The 24,661-nt window shown below is 31.8% G+C and overlaps 1 protein-coding gene across 1 annotated transcript; it reads left to right on the top strand.

Annotated features, from left to right (window-relative positions):
* Positions 1–11,315: 11,315 nt before the first annotated feature.
* LOC108217054 (two-component response regulator ARR1) lies at positions 11,316–19,492 on the top strand. The gene is made up of 12 exons (XM_017389905.2): positions 11,316–11,441; positions 11,925–12,035; positions 12,715–12,847; positions 17,327–17,473; positions 17,559–17,789; positions 17,879–17,959; positions 18,091–18,167; positions 18,393–18,648; positions 18,750–18,850; positions 18,950–19,033; positions 19,265–19,316; positions 19,404–19,492. Exons 1-12 carry the CDS (start codon positions 11,316–11,318, stop codon positions 19,490–19,492), a joined length of 1,488 nt encoding a protein of 495 aa, XP_017245394.1.
* Positions 19,493–24,661: the final 5,169 nt, after the last annotated feature.

Below are 24,661 nucleotides of genomic sequence, written 5' to 3'. Positions count from 1 at the left end.
TTTAAATATATCAAATTTTACTATTGACATGCTTCATCTTTCAGAAATTAAATATATCAGAAATGTGTGATGAAAAATACAGGAATTTTTTTATATAGAGACAACTTCTGGTTGTTATGTGCAACTTCTAGTTACAATTATTTACAAGCAATCCATTAAAAACTACGTCAAATAGGTGTTGACGATATTACCTTCATCATTTAGCTCAAGTAGATAAGAATCTATTTGTCAAAAAAAAAAAAAGTAGATAAGAATCTCATTCACAAATACTAATTGTAAATAAACTACAAGTTTAAACTACGTAGTGATATTGAAATTCTATCATTTACCAAAAATATCATAGGGAGATTTCAAAATATCAGTTATTAGGAGCATGCATAATATATTCAAACATGTGAGCAAGACAACTTAATATAAAAGAAATAATATGTGCATGCACTAGTTATCCCCTCCAAATCATAATACATGTATTTTGACTATCTCAAAATTTTAGATGACCTCATAGATTTGATGATGAAATATAGACAAATAGTCATATTCCGAGAAAGTCGAGAACATAGATCCGAAATATTTCATCCAATTTCAAAAGGGTCAAAAACAGTTTACTAAAATTCAGATAATTATCAAATCCAAAAGAGTTAGAAATAATTTACGTAAATCCAAAAGTACGTATCTAAAACATTTTACTCAGACCAAAAGTATGTAAGGACTTTGGTAGCATATATTAATCGTGAATTCATTGACAATAAGTAGATAAAAGGTCGCACATGATTTATCTTAAATAAGAGGTATTGAAATCTTTTGTCTCACTCATACAAATATTAGTTATTCCACTAATCCGTTTGTCGCTTATTATAATAATTGAGTTTAGTATAATTCAAATTCATATTAAAGTAACTTATGACTTGAGGGAGGCAACTTCGGATTAAAAGGTCACATACAATGACTTATTATCTACTAACCACTTGCAATTTTTAGATTAGAGAGTCACTAATAACTCATCATTTTTTTATTCATTATTAAATTAAATTGATCACAAATGCATAATCTAAATTTTCCTTATATCCAATTTGTCATATATAAAATAATTTAAGAGATCACAAGTTAAGTATCATCACATTTTGCACATTAATAACTAAGCATATATATCTTCAAGAGTAAAGATTGAATCACCATGATTTATGTAAAGTTCACATATAATTGGGGGTAACTTAATAGAACTCTATGATCATCCAATATAACCAATTAAAAGCATATAAAATATGATCACTGGGAATATAATATATGCACATGAGAGATGTTCATCATATATAAAAAGAATATTTTAATATCACATCAATCAATAAATAGACACGCAATCATGTTAAGATTAAGCAATAATATAATCAGCCAAACTAGGCATAAATAAGTATAGAGTACTTGTCTCCTAAAGTCATATCATCAATATATGCATATGGATGAATTCACAAGCATACTAGACAATTAAGGTCGTGAAAAATTAAGAGACTATTATGAAATTTCTAAGAAAATTTGATTCATTTGTAAAAGAAGTTTAGTATGAATTTTGGAGAAATGCAAAACTAGCTTAAGTCAAATATATATATTTCGATAAAACTATAAATTAGAAAGAATGGTCAAGGGAGCCATACCTTAAAATCTTACAGTTTAATGATCTTACGATTCTTTTAAGTTTAAGAATCATTACTTCAAAAAGTGAGTCCTCTTACATTGAAAGAATGATATCATCTTTGTAGCAAAATGAGTCTCGTCGATTAACTATGGATTTTTTACAACCATGATCCTTTTGATAATAATTTACACCAAAATCCGAACAAAGAGAAAAAATGAGGCGTGCAACATAAGAACAAAGTGAAAGCAATTCGTGCTGATAACTTGTTGTGAAATAAAATAATATAAGAGACTAGAAGAGAGAAATGGAGAGAATATGGATCTTATTATTCTCATATCTCAAACAATTTACATGCACCTCTTTATATATGATCATTGACATAGGTTACAAGACTAGTGAAAAGCCAAAGGTTGGCAAGTTCAAAGGGTAAGAGTTAAAGAGTTAAGAATACAAGAAGTCATCCATATTATTGTTCATAACAATAATAAATTTATAAAATTTATAATAAACTTAATAAAGTCTAAGAGTAAACCTACAAGTCTAAAATAAATTTGAAAAAATTTATAAAATGAATTTGATAAGTTTTATAGAATAAATTTAATTAATTCATAATAAACTCAAATAATAAGTTTAAAATAAATTAAATCAAATTTATAAAATAAACTTATTAAAATTTAAAATATAAATTTATAAGTCCACCAGTATGTGAATTTGCGCCAGAAATAATTCAACTAAGCCAAACATGCGCCAGACGAGTAAACTTGCGCCAAGAGTGATCACTTGTACTTAGAAAATTATTCTAAGTAAAGTGTAGTTGCGCCAGGGGTGCAACAGGTCACACTGTTCTCTCTCCTTAGTCTTGAACATGGGCTTGAACATGAGTTTCCGCCAAAGGGGGTGAGTTTGCGCTAATGTGTTCCTGTGATATATGTTATCACTCCTGGGTTAACAAGTTGCGCTGCATTTATATCCATGTGCTTTAGAGTGTCAACTTGCGCTTACATCCTTCACACTACACCACTGTACGTAGTATCTGCCTTAGGAAAAATCCAAAAGCTGCAAGTGGCGCTTAAAACTATTTTCTGTGCTTCACCCTTCTCTCCCTTCAACTTGCGCTCAAAAGAGCCATGTGTACTACTGATGATTTCATGTCTTGGGCCACAACAAGGTCTTCATGTTATCTCTCCGTGCTAGCTGGTGCATTCCTTGTATTCACAGTGAAACCCTAGGACATATGACATCACATGCACATGCAAACCGTAGGTTGTAGTAGACACATGACATCATCCCAATATGCATGCATATAATATATAATATAATATATTATGTTTAGTTTATAAAAGTATATATAAATATATACATATATATATTACTTATATGAACATATAAAAATATATGTACATATATTTAAATATATTCTCATATATTCTCATATATATATATAAATATATATAGATATATGAAGTTATTTATAAATATAAATATAAACATAAATATATAAAGAAAAGTATATATAAATATATACATATATATAATATTTATATAAACATATAGTAATATATATATACACATATATTTAAATATATTCTCATATATTTAAATATATATAATATACATATAACTATGTGTTAATATAAATATATATATAAAGATATATATAAGTCTCTCTAAATATAAATATAGATAAATTTATGCACATAATATAATATATATATATACACACTTAATTATATAAATGTTTATGTAAAATATAAATACATATACTATATACATATATACAAATATATAAGTGCACACATATATAAAATGTCTTCTGTGGAAACTTGACATATGGCAGTTGCTTTGGCATAGCTTGCAGAGGCTAGGCATTTGCCTTGGCTTGGCTTTGGAACAAATGAGACTGGACCAATTCTTTTATTGATAAACACTTTGCAAACTCCGTACGTGCTGACGCTTAGTGCACTGGTTCACAAGCGTCAAACACTGAAGTCATTGTACCTTCTTTTTCAGCAAACATTGATCAGTCGGTTCCGGGTTAGTTTATGCTTCAGTTTGTTCAATGTGGGCATTTCCGACCAAACGCGATCGGTCGTAAAAAATGGCGTCATTTACGACCGCCATTACCGACCGCACCAAATCGGTCGGTTATAATGGGCGTGGGTCCCGCTCGCCAACGTTCTTCAGCTGACATGGATGCCATGTCGGTAAAACCGACCGATACATTTCCGACTGCCTGTGGTCATTTCCGACCACCTTGACTGGTTTAAAATAATTGGTCAGTTTTTAACTTGTTGTCGACTTGTGATTGGCTGAGTGGGGAAGAGGTGGAGCCTAGCTTATTTCCGACCGATTTTGGCGGTCGGAAATGGCCTGCTTCGTTTCCGACCGAATTAAAACCCGAGCGGTCGGTTTTGACTATTTAGAAAAATAATAAATTTTATTCGACTAAGTAAACTATTTAAAAAAAAGTAAAAACATTGTACATCCAGAAAACCGACCAGATTCAATATATTTCCGACCAAACTCATAATTTTAACACAGAAAAGGGACCACATGCAACACATTTCCGACCAAACTCATAATTTTAACACAGAAAACCGACCAAATTTAACTCATTTCCGACCAGATTCTCAAGTGCAGAAAACCGACCATTTCGTTTGGTCATTTCCGACCGATATACGACTCTGGCAGTCGGTATTGACTTGTGAGAAAAACAAAAAAAATTGTTCAGCTAAGTAAACTTAAAAATTAAAAATTAAAAAAATTGAAACTTGCTTTTAGTCAGTTAATACATTAAGAAAAAATTATTCATAACTTAATATTTGATTTTTAATTTTTTTTATTTCCATAACAAAATATAAATACTAACTAAGTAATTTCAAATTAATTATTCAAACAGCAGAAAAATGTAAAATCTTTGTGATATGGTCTAATTTATGGTACTAATCATGATAGCAAAAGAAGAAAAATATAAAAAAAATTATAAAGACATTATTCTGTTACGAATCATGCATTGCAGTGAATGTCGGAGTTCAAGGTTTGGATTTTATCAGAAGTTATCCTAGGGTGTATACTTTCGAAATATCAATTTGTTTTTTAGGCGATCCAACCGGACGGATTGTAAATTAAGTAGTCATAGTAGTTGTATGCCAAAAATCAAATCAATAGGATTTTATCGGCTGAGATATTATAACGAAAATATTATGTTATACTTAAATATAGACGTAGGGTTATTTTTTTACAAAAAAATAAATTTGTTTTTTAGGCGATCCAACCGTACGAATCATAAATTAAGTACTCATCGTAGTTATATACCAATAATCAAGGCAATATGATTTAATCTGTTGAGATATTATAGCGAAAATGTTATGTTATTCTTAAATATGGATGTAGGGTTATTTTTTTACAAAAAAATAAATTTATTTTTTAGGCGATCCAACCGTACGGATCGTAAATTAATTACTCATCGTAGTTATATACCAAAAATCAAGTCAATATGATTTTATTTTTTGACATATTATAGCGAAAATATTAGGTTATAGTACTTAAATATTGACGGAGGGTTTTTTTTAAAAAATAAATAAATAACTTATTTAAATAATCCAACCGTACAGATATGAATATAATTACTCAAATTATATTGGTCTTTAAAATCAATAATTTTGAACATTAGTTGAAGGAATATTATAATAAAAAATTGATTTTCAAGTTATTTAATTTTGTAAAATGGATGTAGGTTTATATTTAAGTTCCTTCAATTTTATAACAATGTTGTTGCTGGTATGGTGGTTGAACACTCTACGCACAAATCTGAGGTTGCGGGTTCAATTCCGGGAGCTGTGTTTTTTTCCCACGCCTTTATCCTTTCCCGGGTTCAATTCAATTTTTCCACGCCTTTTATACTTTCCCGGGTTCAATTTTTGCAAAGGTTAAAACACGCGCTCTCCCGGGAGCTGTGTTTTTTTCCCACGCCTTTATCCTTTCCCGGGTTCAATTCAATTTTTCCACGCCTTTTATACTTTCCCGGGTTCAATTTTTGCAAAGGTTAAAACACGCGCTCTCTCGAAACGCTGCTCTCTCGAATCTCTCTCTCTGTAAGTGCTTCTCTTCCTCTCTCGATTCTCCGTCTCTCTATCTCCGTCTCCTTCCCTCTCTCTCTCTCTCCCTCACTCTCCCCCTCTCCCTCCCTCTCTCCCTCTCTCTCTGTACTATGCTCATTTTAGGGTTTCGTATCTCTCTGTATATCATCAGTTAGGGTTTTGATTTTTGATGGCTCAAATTTGTTCAAAGTTGCTTTAATCTGGTTTATATATGTTTATATGTCCTTTAATCCGGCTCTATTTTAGTTGTCTTAGTTGTTTGATCTGTTTTATGAGATTTTGTGTAAATTAGTTTGTGTTTGTGTTTTTGTTTGTGTTAAGTATAGTAAATTAGTTTGTGTTTGTGTTTGTAAAATGCCTATGCATGGATTTTCTGGGTGTATCAGTTAAGGTTTTGATTTTCTTATGCTCTGTAGTTTGGATTTTATTAAGTTTGGTTTATTGTGCAAGCACCCCTGCATAAGTCTGGTGTTATTAAGTTTGTGATTCCGTTAAATGATCAAGAATGGTTGCGCGTTGTCTAGTACGTACATTTTGAGTTCTCTGCATATATATAGTGTAGTGGGTTGGTGCAGAGGGCATTTGGGTATGGATTATTAGTGATCAGAGAAGTGTTAGCGAGGAGGTGGTAACTAATTTACAGCTCTTGATATTGTTACTTGATATTTCTCAAGGTACTTGATATTGTTACTTGATACTTGATATTCATACTTGATATTTGCAATAAATATATATATCTGTAGTGTATATATCCTTGCCGAAGGTAGTCTTGTTGTACCAATTTTACAATAGCCATGTGCCCATGTCAGTGATGATAGGCAGCTCCTCATCTCCTTCATAACATTCGAAAGCCTTATCCATCCATTATAGAACCACTAGCTTATGACCTTCAGCCTCTTGTATTTCATCCCTTTGAAAACTTCTCGAGTGCTGCATTTATAAAAAACAGCAATAGAAAAGCTTCCCACACCATTGAGAGTATACAGTAAAGTTGAAGTAGTGTTCTCATTGAACTGGAAAAGGTTGCCTCTACTCTCCTGCTTTTGAATTTAGGTACCTTCTCCATTGCTTCTTCGTTTGCTGAAAGAGAATCCCTATTACTAGCAAAATATAATTTTTATAAACACAAGATTCCATGTTGCCGAAATAAAATTAGATAAGCGTATTTCTACATGTTTGTGAGATTAGCTGGCAAAGCTTCTGTATAATGGAAAGCTATGATGACTTCGATTGAGCAGCTTGCTCACTGTAGTGAATCCATAATGATATGAGATACTCATTAGTTATCTATTTACGCTGATAAGTTTATATTATTGATCTTGTTACTATACCTGAAGCAGTCACATAAGTATTTGTCATATGCATTTGATTATCAATGTGTTACCATCTATTTTTTTTTTTTGAATGTAATTTGCAATTTATAAGTTATTGATGGTTTGTGGATATAAATGGCAATGAAAATGAAACTTTTTTGTGTTTGTGTTTACATATATGTGTGTGTGTGTGCAGTGTATGTATATGTTTCATGTTTATATAAGTATTATAGTACTAAATTTTCTAATTTAGTGTGCATATAGATCGACATATATGGTGATGGCATATAAATTTTCTAATTATTGCAGGCAATTGCGGAGGCAACTAAGGATGTCACCGATGGTGAGAGTTCGGAGAATGACATTGATGGGGATGATGATAGTGATGGCGATGAGGAAGATTGAAATGAAGCTACCTAGTTAGATGCATTATTGGTAGGGATGCTGATTTTGTTAAAACATTGCTTTTGGCTTTTGATTGTTCAGCTATAACGTATATGATTGTTGGCTTTGGTTGGCTTTTGGCTGATTGTTCAACTGTAACATTTATGTCGAACTGAATTTTATAACTGTTCTTGTTTAAATATATGAATGATTGTTGGCTTTTAAATTATGTCGTACTGAATTTTGATGGATATGATTCTTGATTTTGGTTTTGAAATTGGATATTGTATGTGCATTGTTGGTTTGGTAAAATAACAGGGATATGGTATAGCTTGCAATGTAAATACTGCATTTTTTTGAAATTTTATCTCCAGAAAACCGACCAAATTTGCTCATTTCCGACCAAGAATGGTAAAAAAAAAACCCAGAAAACCAACCAGATGTATACATTTCTGACCAAATTCATATCCTAAAACCCAGAAAAACGACCAACTAATTCTGACCAACTCATTTCCGACCAGATGTATGCAATTTGGGTGGTCGGTTTTAGAACAGAAGCTCCCCCAATGGACCCTGAAAGCCATTTCCGACCAACTCATTTCCGACCACTGTGTGGTCGGTTTTAGACCAGAAGCTCATCCAATGGGCCCTGAAAAGGCATTTCCGACCGAATCATTTCCGACCACAATGTGGTCGTTTTTACAACTGGGCCCCACAGCTGAGCCCTGAACTTCTTTACCGACCAAAACATTTCCGACCGTCATTGGTCGGTTTTGAGACTCCACGTGTATGACACGTCAACGGTGGGCCAGATTTATCTGATACGATCCATGTGTATATGGACATGGAAACACATTTCCGACCGACAGAATCGGTCGGTTTTATAACTCATTTCGGACCAATACGTCATTTCCGACTCGGTTTAAAGGGACCGACGTGGTCGGTCGGTCGGTGGTCGTAAATGACCTCAAAATCGACCGATTTTGCTTATTTCCGACCGATTTTGGCGGTCGGAAATGCCCGCTTTTCTTGTAGTGAAGATATATAGAAATATCTTGCTTCAGGGGTTGCACTGAAATCTTCGGAGTACTTAGACAACATCTTCCTTCCACAATCTTGAATACTCCAATCTTTATTATTCTGAGGCATGAACATATTAATAAACTTCTTCCAGTGAACTTATTCCTTCAAGACTGTAGATGGCTTATTCAACCTTTGTCTTCGTATCTTCCGATTCCGGTATAGGCGTAGTGTCAGATAGGGTTGTCTTTACATTTAGACTTACAATATTAGGTTGGAAATTTGCATATTAAAATAATACTCTGTCAAAGTTGCTGAAGTTGCTTATTTATTTAATAAGTTGCATATAATGTTGTATATTGGATTATTAAGTTGCATAGTAGCAACTTCAACAATTTACGACTATAAGTGGGCACTAAGTTGCATATAATATTGTATGTGTTGTTGCATTGTAGGTTTATACGTTTTACAAAGATTATCATGCCATGCATGATAAGATTGAATTCATTTGGATAATTGGCCCCACAGGGGCTCTTGATGACGCTACACTTTAAATTTTAGAAATAGAGATGTTGCAGCAACTAATGGAGAAGTTGCATGGGACCTTGTAATGAATTACGGGGAGAAGGATACACTGATGATGATTATTTTGATGGTAGATTAGCTTCTAGAACTTCTGCAACCAAGTTCGAGCAACCACTATTCCAAATTAAACACAAGTAAAAAATGAACTCCGATGTTATTTTAGTTGCAAAATCTATAATCTCATATTTGTCGTAATGAAGCTGTTAAATAGTTGTCATATTTGATTAGCTGTTATTTGTCTCAATGAAGATGCACTTTAAATTTGAAAAATAGAGTAAAGTTGATCACAAGGTTGCAAATTAGGTGATATTTTCATATAGTGTTGCATTCAGTGTTGCTAATGTTTAGCGGACATTATAATGCTAACATGAAACAAAAAATAACTTCAAATGCAACTCAAACTAAGTGCCACTATTCATACATACATTAACCTCAAAGTCAAATATATAAAACTAGTAGTTCTATTTTGTGTACTATAAAACAACAATTATGTCTTTGCTTGAGAAAAAACAATCAATGTAATCATATAAAGTAACTACTTCAAGCAACTCCGAGAGGAGGATTTCGACAAGTTCTTCTATTATGTTTGTATCGATTGCAACTCACTCGTTTGACTTGTTCATGTTGTTTTGCACTTTTCTCCCAAGAAGCTTTTCATCTTCTTTTTTTTTGGTCTGCCCACTCCTACTCGTCCTTGTGGAGGATATACTTCCCACGTGTCTTCGTGATATTTTCATATACTTCCCACGTGTCTTCATGACCAACCGGGAACAATGTCTCTTCATATGCATGAATCATTGCTTCCTTTGTGAAATATGGTGAACAATAATCATATTAATCATGATTAGCTTTTTGTAAAATAGCGATTGCATGAGTACAAGAAAGTTGGTCCAGATCAAACCTATTGCATGTGCAGGTTCTCAAACCAATATCAACTATAGCTTTTCTATCACCATTGTGAACTTCGAACAAAACATCATTTGTCGGATGCACGTGTACACATATGAATATATAAGTCACTACCTGTCAATACTCAATATATTAAAAAAATTCTAAATTTTAATATCTTACCGTCAAACTAATTGAGTATAGGTAATTATCTTTCAACAAATCTTCGAACTTATTGGTCAGTCTTGTCAAGGTTGCAATTGCTATATTTTTATTGCTCCAACTCCAATTTTGGATCAAAGCACGCAAACTCTTTAACATAGTACAAATTGGGAGTTCTCGAATTGCTATGATTACAGAATTTAAAGATTCAACAATGTTGGATGTTAAATGCAGTTGCTTGGAATCAGCAATCCGCATACCTTAAAGTTGATGTAGTTTTGATTTTCATTCCATTGGCCACCATGTTGTACTATGACCACGATATTTTCCATTTATCCTTCACAAAATAATATCAAAAAGCAATATCCAATTGCAACTACAATCAACCAAATTCAACAATATATACCAAACAATATACTTCAAAATGGTCTCGTGTGTGCATAAAGAATTATAATGTTGATTAAATATTAGAAACATTCTATGCAACTTAACATCCTAAAATATGCTACCCTCTGATTAAATTAATCAATTTTAACAATAATCCTTTTAAAATTCTCGCAAAATATTTCTAAATCCTGATTGCAACTTCAATGAGTGCCCGTGCGGGGCCAACTAACCAAATGCAACTAAATCCTAAATCAGCAATTAAATCAACTTTGGAAATAACTGAATTAAAATGTTAGTTGGGATGCAATATAACTAATTTACAAAAACTACTGCTGGATCAACAAATATTGCAACTCAAAACTACCAAGTTCAACAGCAACCACTAGTCCTATTTAAAAAACAAGTAAAAAATTAACTCTCATGTTATTTTGATTATAAAATCCATAATCTCATATATCATAGTTAGTCAACCAAAAGAAATATCAATTGCAACTGAAATCAACCGATTTGCAACAATCAAGTAAATATAACAATGAACTTCAATTGCAACTCAGAGTAACATTCGAATAAACTTCAATTGCAACTCAGAGTCACATTCGAATAAACATAAACTACAACACAAACTTACGAAATCAGCAATAACATGTACAAAACTATTGTAATCTCAAAACTGAAAAATCAAAATCAAATCTGGAATCGTAAGCAATACATAGCATTCAACTTCAATTTTAAATCAAATCTACATAATCGAATTGATATCATATGTTTTAAATCCTCAATTGCAAGTAGAATTGAAATTAGAAACCGAGATTATGCCTTGTTAAAGCGTTTATATGCTAGTTGATGATGACAGAGTGCGGGAGTCAGGAAGAACGGCGTGAGCGTTTAGAGTGCTGGAGGCGGCTGCAGTGGGCTGCTATTGGGCTCAACAGAATTAACATATTTTTGAAAATTAATGGAGAAAGAAAGGAGGTATATTTGTAAATAAAACTTGTCCTTACATTATTTGTGAAATATATATGTAAATCATATATATGAATAAAAAACCCCAAAAATCAAATATAGATAATACTAATATGACTAGTGCTGAATAAAAAGAGACAAAATCCATAGCAGTCAGTATTAATGAATCAAACTCCTTACTTTCTCATTTACTTGCCTCCCGTCTTAAGATCTATTTAGATTTTACAGGTACACGTGTGTGGATTATCTAGTAAGTGCCTACTTCTCTTGAAATCTGCTTAGGTTTTACTATTACACATGATTATCAAGAACACCCTATGTGTGTGTGTGTATATAGGCACTTGTTCAAATACAAACCACACTTAGCATAAAAACTTAAAAACTGGTTTCAAAATGATCAAATATCTACTCAAACTTTTAAAAACAAACAATATCCCCTAGTTTTGGCATCAATGTTCCAAACCTTACACTTTCTACCCACTTGCCACATAGGGGTCCACACTGGGGGCCCGCCATGTTGTCACGTCGGCTGACACATCAGCAAGTGCTGACGTGGCACCTGCCATGCATGTCAGCGGTGGAGGGCCACTCCCAGGTTGCCACGTCAGCAGTGGGTCCCCCCAGAAATTAAAAAAATGAAAAAAATTAATAAAATGGAGTGCGGTTAGGAATTATGGGGGTGCTCATAGCAAAAATAGGGGTGTACTTAGTAGTTTTTTGGAATAAGACTATATAAATATATATATATATATAGAGAGAGAGTGATTGACACTTTGCACCCCTTATGTTTAGGCGCTTTTTCGATTTGGTCTCAAACAATTTTTTTGGCAGTATGCTCCCTAAAGTTTGAAAAGCGCTTCGCTTTGCACCCTTTTGACCACTCTCCGTTTAATTAACCGTTAAAGTTAACATATGTGGGGTTTACACTTTGCACCCCACACTTTGCACTTTGCACCCCACAATTTTAATTTTTTTTTCATGAGTATTTTTTATAAGTATTTTTTGTATCGACTAATAGGAAAAAGGTGACGATTGAAGGACCTGTAAGCCCTCACCCTTTGAAGCTATGTCACCTTGCATGTCTATCAATGTTTCGGTAAAGTTTCTTAGTAAACATAATAGGTAGTAAATATGTTCAAGTGCTTTTGATGATTGCAAATGCCAACCTGAAATCCATGACGTTAAATTGAGGTATAGTTCAGAGATAGTACTTTTTTTCTCTTAGATTGTTGATATTGACTATTTTTTTCCTTGATAATTCTGCTTCTTGCGGTACATTTAGGATCTCGATAGTTTGGTGGAGGCTGCACTTTTATATTATGGTAGGAAGAATGTCTTGAGTAATATACAGATTCCTTTGAGATTGGAGAAGGATAATGATCCTCGCTTGTTGGCATCACCTTTGAAGTTCCATGGTAAACTGGCAGTTGATGTATATAACAGTCGGTCGTTCATCTCACACAGTAATCATAACAGAGTTGTGAGTTGTACCCCCCCCCCCCTCTCTCTCCCTCCCTTCCACCCACCCTGAGGCCTAAATTATGCATTAAATGTATGCACAACTTTATGGACACTGTTGTGTACACTTCATATATGATTATGCATTTAAAATAAACTATCTTAAACCCGTGTAGCATGATTAACTCCACCAACCACCCGGAATGTGATATCCAATATTAAAATTTTGAGAAGACAAACATGATGTGTCAATTACTAAAAACTAAGTCTGTTAATCGGATAGAAGAAATTAGATATCTATCTGTGTTCCAGGCTAGTTGTTTTTGTTTGGTACAGATGTTAAGTAGATTTCTTAAATTTGATTATTCTTGTTTGTCCAGGGCCTTGCTTACAACCCCAAGAAAAACCTCCTGTATGTTTCTCATACTGAAAACCATGCTTTTAAGGTATCAATATACACTTTGTAATAATTAAAAGTCTTGAGATTTCAAGCTTTCGGTTGCTGGAAATATTGTATTTAACTTGCACATATATATGCATTATCAATAAATTCTGCAACATTGAAAGAAAATTAAATTTGAACTCGTCTCAAACTTATGCAACACATGTAATTCATGACCAAAATAGAAGTTGGATGTTCTAAAATTGTAAATAAGTTAAAAATAAAGCCATTCTGGAATTAAACACAACAGTGCATATATGCATGTTTTAATATGACCGAGGGTTTTCCTGAATGGTAGAAGTATCTACAGGACTATGTTTCATGATCACAGTTAATTTCTACTTGGCATAGATCATAAAATTTAGAGAAATAATGACCTTGCATGTCTATCAATGTCAAAAGTAGCTTCCAATGGTGAGGGCTTACATTTATAAAAAAAATATTTGAAAATACTAATGAAAAAAAATTAAAATTATGGGGTGCAAAGTGCAAAGTGTGGGGTGCAAAGTGTAAACCCCACATCTGTTAACTTTAACGGCCAATTAAACGGAGAGTAGTCAAAGGGGTGCAAAGCGAAGCGCTTTTCAAACTTTGGGGTGCATACTGCCAAAAAAAATTGTTTGAGACCAAATCGAAAAAGTGCCTAAACATAAGGGGTGCAAAGTGTCAATCACTCATATATATATATATATATATATATATATATATATATATATATATATATATATATATATATATATATATAGGGATATGATCAAATAATTTTTTTTTAAGTTACAAACTTACAAACTTTTTTTTATTCTCCCATCGTGTTAATCCTTAGTTATATAAGAATCGATGTTGAAAATTCTTGAAAAAACATCACAATTTTTTTATAAAACGCATAAATAAATCGGACTTTCAACACATTTATAAGTGGGGTTCAACATCGGGTGTTGAACACTAATTATCATTGTGTTGAATATATCTATAAAGATGCTTAAACTATACCTCTGGAGTTTGGGTAGGGTCTAGAAGCATAAATATTAGTTATATAATACGTTTAACTTAGTTTTTACTTGAAAAATTAGTTTATTTACTTCTCCAACACAATTTTAGTCCATGTTCAACAAAATATATTTAAAAAATGTTGAACTCAAATTATATATGTGTTGAACATATAAAGTTTGTAAGTTTGTAAGTTTGTATATATATATATATATATATATATATATATATATATATATATATATATTAAGAAACTTATGATTGGTTTTCCAATCTAATTACTACTTGTCTTTTTAATTAAAACTTATCAGCGATAATACTAATAGTTCAATTCTAATTTATTATTATTATTACTCCTCTACCACCACGTATATTACAACCATTGAAAATATATTATTATCAATTTATACTACATATATTGTATTATACTATAAAAAATAAACATCATTATAATTTGTACTACAAAATTTTGGTTATGTTTTTTGTCATATTTTTTTGTAATCTACAATTAGCCTTACTTACAATATAAAAAGAAAAAATTCAATATTAAAAAACTCCTAGGTTGTAACTACAAGTTTGTGGAGGTCTCATACTTTTGCATCATTAAGACTTTCAAAGACCAAAAACATATGATGTAAATAATACAAGATAAATAATATATTTTTTATAAACGAAGAAATAAAAATATATTAAAATAATTATTTATAATTAGGTAAAAAATAAAAAAAATAAACTACTTCAATAACATATATAGATAGTAAACTAGTATCAATAATAATTTATAAATGAATGTATTCTACTTCAAAACAAACTGAAAATCAAATAAAAACTTATATAAGTGTCATAGTAACATTGAAAAGTTGATGAGTCTATACTTGGCCTACCCCTCTTTATTTTATAACATATCATTTGGGTACTTTTATTATAATTATAACATATTTAAACATTCTTCTCCAAATGTATGTCTTTGCCGGTTTTTATTTAACTTTTTAACACTCTATTTGAGACTAAAGCCTCCTTAATTTATAAGATGAATCTAATGGGTCTTTTTATTTATAATTATAGAATACTTAAATATTCTCATCAAAACATATATTTTGACCCCTAAATTAATTTTTTCAAGGGTTTGTCTATTAAAAACTTATTCAACAGGTTAAATAAAAATTGTTAAACAAACCCAATAAAAATATGTTAACCCCAACACGTTTGTTTATAATTTAAAAATATATTTAGAATAAAATAAACATATTATTTAATACAATTTTATCTTAAATAAAATCATACATTCAAATATATGCTTAAAAGCTTGATGTGCAGAAAATACGATTTTTATGTCGCAAGTGCATGATCGTCAATTTAAGTTTTTAAAGTTCGTTTCACATAGACCAAATTAATTTTCGCAAAACCTTCTTTTTCACCTGATATTTTCTGTAGATGATAGGATAAGCCACCCTCATTTTCCACTTTGCACTATCTTGTTCTTTAATTTTCTATAATAATAAAATAACAAATATTATAAGTCACCCCTACATGACTTATATGCTAGTACTATTAAAACCCAAACCTTTAAAAACTGTAGGTGGATAAATTGTTAATTGTTATTTAGGCCAACTTACTAGCCTCTTTAGTTTAATACTTTTAATCTCTTAATTTAATTAAAATAAATTTTAAACATATATGTGGGATTTATTAGGTAAAATATATAGTAACTATTCCTATATTTTAACTTAAACACATTTTAAACATGTCTATTTAGTATCTCAAGAATCACAATATGATGGGCTTGGTAGGTCACAACCCAATGAGACCCTGTCCAACCAACCCCATGATTAAGGAGATTACATACTCGTAATGTTCTTGTAAGGCCACAAGCGTTCACCTACTCCAGTCCAATTTACTTGACCCGACCCAACATGTCATGATGATGCACTCATGTTGTGGATATGGTTTCAAATCTTTGATTATTATTCATAAATCTTTGATTATTATTCATAAATCTTTGATCACCCGAAAGATAACATAACATATTGGCTAGTTGTAAAAAGTATATATTGAGCAACAAACATTATATATGTAATTATTTGTATTCATACTAACAATACGCTCCATAGGATGTAAAAAAGAATATGCAATGCTATAAAAATTGAAAGGAATATGTGCATATAATATTTTTCTTCAGTTATGAGATATATGATAAGTAACGACACATATATTCAACTTTTTATGTATATATTCTTGGTCATATAAGATTTATATAAAAGAACTTCTAAATCTCTTAAATTTTTACAAGAGAATAAAAATCGTACAAAAAGTTGAAAGATATGAGGAATATTTTTTTGTTATTTATCTCTACTGTTTATGAGTTGTATCTGCTATATACACTCTTAAATATCTCTCATCAACAATGTATGTATGAACAAAAAACCAAAATTGAAGAGTTCATTAGAGTTTTTACCCCCCACCCACATCCACAAAATGTATAATGTTTTGGTCGTTGATGATGACAGAACATGTCTATATATACTCAAAGCATGTCTTGAAAAATGGAATTATGAAGGTAAGTCTTTCAAATCTTTTTCCTTTATTTTTCAATCATATATAAAATTTTCTGTTGTATATATGATTCAAAGTTGAATTATGAAGATTGTTAATTTGATTGAGAAAAATGTTAGGATTTTTCTACTAATTTGTATGTCATTACTTGTTAGATAATTTATCATCAACATAAATCTAGTTGTTTTTTACTCTATAAATTCGATAAACTTAATAATTAATTGTGAAACATTCGTGTAGTTATTATGTTTGAATTGGTTTTAATTTGTGAAATGACCCATTGACCATGCCCTCTTCTATTGTGTTATGATATATCTTAATCTTCCTCATTACATTCTTGTCAAATGTGAGTGTCCACATTATGTTAATAAATTTGTAAAATGTTATGGTTGTATTTAAATTTTCAGTTTTTGTACTTAACACTAATATCGATTTTGGATACTGCTAATTTCAGTGACAATAGTAAAGGATGCACATGAAGCTTTAAGCATGCTTCAGAATAAATCTTTTGACCTCGTTATAACGGATGTTCATATGCCAAAAATGGATGGTTTGAAACTTCAAGAACGCATAAATCAAGATTTTAATTTGCCAGTTATCTGTAAGTCCATATGTACAAATTATTAATAATGTTGATAGTCAATGTACTAATAAAAATTGATGTACTAATAAAAATTGATGGACAGTGATATCAGCCGATAGCAGAGCTGAAGTTATGTGCATGGGCATCAACAACGGGGCTCAACGTTTCTTTGTCAAGCCTATAGTGGAAGATGACCTCAAAGATATATGGCAGTTCATTGAGTGGGGGAAAAGGAATAGGAATAATAACACCATTCGAGGCACACAAATTAATGAAAGCTCTGAAGAGAGTCGGACAGTGATTGACAGTCACAAAGACAATGATAATACAACTGGTAAAAAGCTAAGATGATAGTATATATATATATATGATAAACTTATAGTTAATGTATGATTTCTAATAATAAATTGTGGTTCAATATAGGGAAAAGGAGAGAGAAACTTGTTTGGACATGTGAGCTCCACAGCCGTTTTGTTGAAGCTATTTTAATCATCGGTTATCATAGTAAGATATGATGTTTTCATTTGAATTGCAATAATATGTCTACTTCCAAGTGCAACCAAAACTTTTTATGTGCAATAATAATTATTATGTTTTAACAATATAATTTTAGTGTGAAATGAACTTCTACGCAGGAGCTGTACCTGCAAATATTTTGGGGGTCATGAATGTAGAAGGATTAACGAGAGGACATATAGCGAGTCACCTACAGGTTTTCAAATATTGTTGCATTGTTATTGTTATTTGGTATGTCATTTTGCATATATATGATGTCTCAAATAACACATTTCTTAAACTAAAACCAATATATCTATATGGTAAGATGTGTCTTCAAAACAAATAAATGCTCTATCAATTCCGGATAAAGCGGGATTAGGCTTGGAGGGAAACAATAGATATGCCTTTTTTCGTATTTTTATATATGATGTAATTGCAGAAATATCAGAAGTTCCTCGAACGTGTGTTGGCTGGGGAGAAAAATATTGAATTTTCTAATTGGACAGATCTTAACTACTATTCTAGTTTTGTTAAGGGAAATCCAAACTTAGTGTTGCTAAATCTGCTCAGAGATGAGCAGATGAAAGGCAACCTGGCAGCTCAAAATCCTCTACGGTTACAGAAGGAAGGAACTTCAGCTCGAGCTCCTAATGGATCGTCGTCATCATTCCATCCGTTGCCACAACTTACACTAGGTGTTCAGATAACTCATTACATAAACGATACAAGTTTAAATATTTTCAATAAACTAGTTTTGTTTTTACTAAAATAATTTTCTTTTATGTCATTTGTGCAGTGAGGTCTTCAAGTAGAACTATATATGAAACTTTTCGGCAAAAAAATTACTGTTCTGAGAATGTGGCTTCATGTGGGCTCCGAAGTGCAACTTCACCCATAGTATGATGCATAACTCAACTCCCACATATAGATATACACCCTTTTCTTGCAATTATTGTTATTTTCTGTTCACTAATTCTGCACTTAAAAAATCTTCAGCTAGGAAATAAGCACAGAGATCCGGGTATGGACATTTCATTGTGTGCAAATCAATTTGGAAACACCTCAACAATGAATGCACATGTATGTTTTTGTAGTTTGACTATAATTCAAACACAACTGTGAATCATCTTATACCACCACTAAAATCAAATTAATTTATTTGATCATATGTTTGATGCATAAATAATATTTAAGAGAACTTCTACTATATCAAATAACTAGGTCGGTTGCCTCTGCTGCCTCTAAATCAAGTAGTTAGAGTTTGTTATCTGTTGTAGTAGTCTATAATTGTGTTAATGTAGTTACGTGCAGGAACTTGGAGGTGAAAATTTGACTGATGAAAGCTGGTTCAACAACATTGGGAGTAAGTTCACGAGTCCCAAATATACTCCAATAAAGTATACATACATTGTAGTTCAACTAATTGAATGGCTTTGATTATTTATTCCAGGAGAGGATGACAATGACTACTCGCTGAATATTGAGAATGATGAGGATGTAGATGCGAACAAAGACCTTAATCCCGAAGGAGATTTATAATTCTCTAAGAACAAGGACAACGTTCTTGCTGCTTTTGTGATGTATTTTTCCTAGTTCACAAGTGTTTTGTTTTAAATTTGTTAAGCTATTGAAATTATCCAAGTTGACGTTTTATGGGTTGTAGAGTTTATTTTTTTACCAAATTAAGAACAAGAACAACTTTATGAGTTATTTGTTGGGTTTTAATATGTGAAATCTTGGTTATCATTTCAATTTTATTTAACATTCCGACGAAAATATTGATGTTATTAGATATGTTCTTGATTTTCTTTCTTTGACTTAGTTGTAGTACCTAGGCACACCATTGGGTGAAAAATAATCACCACAACAGCAATTTTAAAAGTTGTTATGCATGTATTAAATGTACAAGTTCCCACAATTATGCAAAATTATATCCAAATGTAATGAATAATGATTGATGCTGCTGTACGTACATAATGCTATCCACTAGTAGCCAGGAGTATCAATTACCTTGTATTGGAAATTGAAAAGAGTACCAAGAAGGATCGAACATTGATATATAGTTTAAGCTGCAAAAAGGAGCCCTAGCCATTTAGGAAACACATATCACCATACAAAATTATCATTAAAATATAGAGCATATTTACCTAAGCCATGGCGGACTTCATTTGCTCCCCTGGGACAATGGACGATTTTAGCATTTGAAAAACACGTTGATATATTAATAATGTCCTTAATAAAATCTTAGTAAGCATGGTATTTGATCAGGTTAACAAGCTTGATACAATCTGATTCCACCACTACTTGCACTGCCAGATGCAAGCTATGGAACAAGACAGTGCGTTCTGCTATATCAGGGAGGAAGATAGCATAAAAACTCCGATTGCTGAAGCTTTGGCAAGACCCTTATTCTCTCTCACTAGTGATCCAAGCCAACATTAAGCTTCGTATCCCGCACTGAGGTGTCACCTAAAACTTATGAGGCTAGTTTACATTGTTCACTTTCACTGCAAGGAAAACCGGTAAATTTGACCGACAATTTCCGGTCATATTTAATTAAATTAGACCACTGACAGTCATATTTAGCTAAATATGACTCGAAATAATCGGTCAGTCATAGCTTAGTGGAATTTAGTATTTCCGGTCATATTTTATTAAATGTGACTGCTCAAAAATGATCGATTAAATATGATCGCGTAAATTTGAATGCCTAATTTGACCTCAACTAGTCATTTTTAGTTCCAAGTTTTTGTCTCCAAATTTTTCGTCAAATTCAAATTTCCAGCTACTATTTTAAAAAATTAAAATTTCCCGCTTTTGTACTTAAATTTGACTAGTTGATCAGTCATATTTATAAATTTGACTATTTTATCAGCAATCATATATATATATATATATATATAAATTTTATGGGACCATCAATATAAATATGACTGTCTAAATATGACCGACCTTAAATATAACTATCTACGGTCATATTTAAACTTAGTCAAAATTAGCCGGTCATATGACCGACCGAAGACAGTCATATTTAAGGTCGGTCATATTTAGGTGGTCATTTTTACCCGTTTTTCTTGTATTGTTTGGTTCACCTTCCCCAACCTTTTCATGAAATCAAAAGCCCATGTCACAGCAAGATCCTCATTCTACCTTCTCATGACAATTTTTTTAAGCCCCGTCCAAAAACATTCTAGTTGTTTGGTGGCCAAGTTTTGTTAACATGTCAAGAAAGATCAGGTATACGTCTGCCCCCCTTTGATAATATATTGCAAGCCCACTAGAGCATGATAAGTGGACTCCAGAGTATTATGACACACATGTTATGACAAATAGGGAAATACAGAACAATAAAACAGGAAAATATTAACAGAACAAAAATGAATTCATGCGTAAATTTTATATAATGAATAATTAGCAAATATCTAATGGTGGATATTGGGGCCGTTTGGCTGGGTTCAAAAGAAGTGACTTATTGCTTAAAGTAAAGAAGTGGATTAAAAATGAGAAGTTGATTTGGACTTATAAGTTATTATAAGTGTTTGGATACCGTGACTTATAAGTTTTATAAGTTTTTTAAGTGTTTGGATGACTTAACTTATAAGTTGGTATATTTCGTAGTTTTGCAATATAATTATTTGTTATTTACGAAATAAATTGAGAAAAATTGATGAAAATATTATATTAAATTAATATTTATATTATATAAAAAATGATTTACGGTTTGCTTTGTCTCTCATTATGATAGAAATTTTGCCTTCGTTTATTTATTTCTTAAGATTATAGTAAAAATATAATTCCGGAATTAATTTGTTTCTTTTAAAAAATAAATTACAATAATATAAGATCTTTTATTATTATTAATACATGAAATATTTTACAAATACAAAATTTTAAACTCTGTATTAAAAGAAAAAATTAATAACTAAATTATATTATAATAAATCTATGCATCTCGAGTCATGGATTAATTAGCTTTTTTTAAAAGATTGCCTCCAGTATATGATATATGATACGTGTGCAGGATCATTTACTTCACAGTGAAAAGAAGCTGAGAAGCCGGGGCTCATAAAAAAGCTACGTTGCATAGCTTATTTTCTGAGCTTTTCTCACAATAAAGAAGCCCTTCAGTAAGTTTGCCGAACATACATAAAAAAGTGAAAGCAGACTTATCCCATTTTTAAGCCCGTAAATTGGGCACCCAAACACCCACATTATATAAGTCATCTTCATATTATACATATTGCTTGTACATGATGGGGGTATAAAATAATTAATGCCCCTGCCCCCACCTCCTAGGTTATCTTTATATAATATGATGAACAATAGGAACCTGAATGCCTTGCAAACGACCCTCACTTGATTTACAACATTAATTATTCTCCAGAACAATAATTAACCCATTCAATGCCTTTCAACTTCATCATTTCAAATTCTCTCTTTGATGTGAGGAATATAATAGCTTTGAGTCTACTACGGCCATCATATTCATCCAGGAGCTTCCCCATACTTGTTTAGGTATTCCTTAATTTCACCACTGACTTTTGAGTCTACTATGGCTTTGACTTTCTCGAGTTTTTCCTCTTCATTCGCTCTCCTTTGAGCAATTATTAGATTACTTCTTAATGGGGTGGATCATCTTGGGAAAGTACTTTAACTGTTAGCCTTGGTCATTAAATGTTGGAATAGAAGATGAAGTGCTGCCGGAAGTACACACTTGTACACCATCCTTGCAATGTTGAGCACTCACATCACTACTAGAAAAGCGGATATTTCCGACCAAAATTTCCGACCGATCAAAGTGGTCGGAAAAAAAGCGGGCATTTCTGACCGACTTACTGACCAAACACGATCAGTCGTAAATAATGGCGTCATTTACGACCGCCATTACCGACCGCACAAAATCGGTCGGTTATAAGGGGCGTAGGATGTAAGGATGTAAGCTATAGTACGACCTCGACATACAAAATAGTTTCTTTAAAATTGAATAAGAGAAAATTACATACATAATTACTTTTGTTACTCCATGTATATATAAGCTTAAAAAAAAATAAAATTCTTATTAACAAAAAGGAGCTAGCAGGTAATATGTGAGAGTTTATACCAACTAAAATTTATGACTGATTCAAACTCCACACAAAATTAGCTAGGACCACAAAATTGTATTAAAGGACACTTAAAGTATACAAAATATTTATACAAGACACCATTGTATTTTTAAGAAATTCTATGCATGTGCCCCAAAATATTTCCTAAAACTTTCCAAATAATGCGTCGACTAATTTTAATTGGTGACTGATGTCAACACCTAGAGCCTAATTATGACTAATGGTAACGAACCAAACAAAATTTCAACATAAGATTTTGTGAAAAATTTTAAGAATATACTATATTATGGTCTCTATCATTTTCCTATATTATCTCTCAGACTATATTCCCAGTTTATGACATATGTCTTTTCATGAGTTAGGTTTGATGAGTCCATGTTTAAGTTGAAATTTTAGAGTAGTAGTCATTTTTTAATTTGATCATAAATAATATCTTTCAATCATAAATAATTCATACTATATTTGGCTTGGTGGAAATATGAGCACCAGTTGTTTTAACACTATTATATTGGGTGAGCAGAATAAGAGAACACAATAAATGCTAATGAATATATATGTCAGTTTTACCTTCTTCATTACTGAAGATGAAAAAAACTTCCCAGAGCATCTCCAAAAGACTCCTAAATGAACTCTTAAATTGAAATAATTTGAGGGAGATAGAATTTGTTGCTCCAACAGACTTTTAGTAGCTCTTCAAATCACTAAGAGATTCTTGTTTCTCTCTCCTCTCTCCTTAAAGTTAAGAGCCACTACAATAAAAAATTCATTCCCTCCAATTGCATTTGAATTGTTGTCATATATAAGTCCAAACAAGAATAAAATATAAACTTAAGAGCAAGTATAAGGAATATTGTTAGAGTTGAGTCTCTTAAATTTGTATTAACTTACTAAGAGTCCAACATTTTATATTATGTCTAAGAGAGTTAACCAAGAGGCTATTGGAGATGCTCATATACTCTTGTAATATTTTTGCCTGGTTATATGATCACATATATGTGGTGTGTGTTTTTTTACGGGGAATCTTTAAAAATAAACGGCGGGCGAGGATGACCCTACTAGACCCAGCACCAGGTGAATGGAGTGCTACGAGGTATCTCATAGGTGGCCCCGAAGAAATGTTTGCCGTTGACGGGGATTGAACTCGTAACTATAATTACCCATCAATCTCCACAATCATATGTGGTGCGTTTTACAACAGTGGAAGCTTGAGTAATTTATTGAGGTTCTTTAAACACACTTATCTGGTGTGTTTTGGAGCACTCCAAGCTTGAGTAATTAACTTGCTAAATGCAGAAATACTGTATCTCTAAAGGTTCCCCACAATTTATGTGTGTTATATATGGTACTAGATCGAGGACCAACTTCCCCTCCTGCAGTCGGTTTACTAATTTTGTGCTAATCTACTTTGTTGTAATGATGGTCATAGGATAGTAGATTCTTGTGCTTGAAATGTGGAAAATGAGAATTTTGTTCTTGCCCAATGCAGTGGAGGAAAGTATGGAGATACTTCTTCCAACAGACTTATGAATATTAGGTTGTTATACCGTAATAATTGATGATTTTGTGATTCTAAGTCAAAGCGGATGAATCTGAAGCTTTAAGA

Source organism: Daucus carota, chromosome 4 (genome assembly GCF_001625215.2).
Source record: "Daucus carota subsp. sativus chromosome 4, DH1 v3.0, whole genome shotgun sequence".
In the NCBI taxonomy this organism is placed as follows: domain Eukaryota; kingdom Viridiplantae; phylum Streptophyta; class Magnoliopsida; order Apiales; family Apiaceae; genus Daucus; species Daucus carota.
Note: the sequence above shows the minus strand (reverse complement) of the source record. Positions and strands in the feature narration are given on the sequence as shown.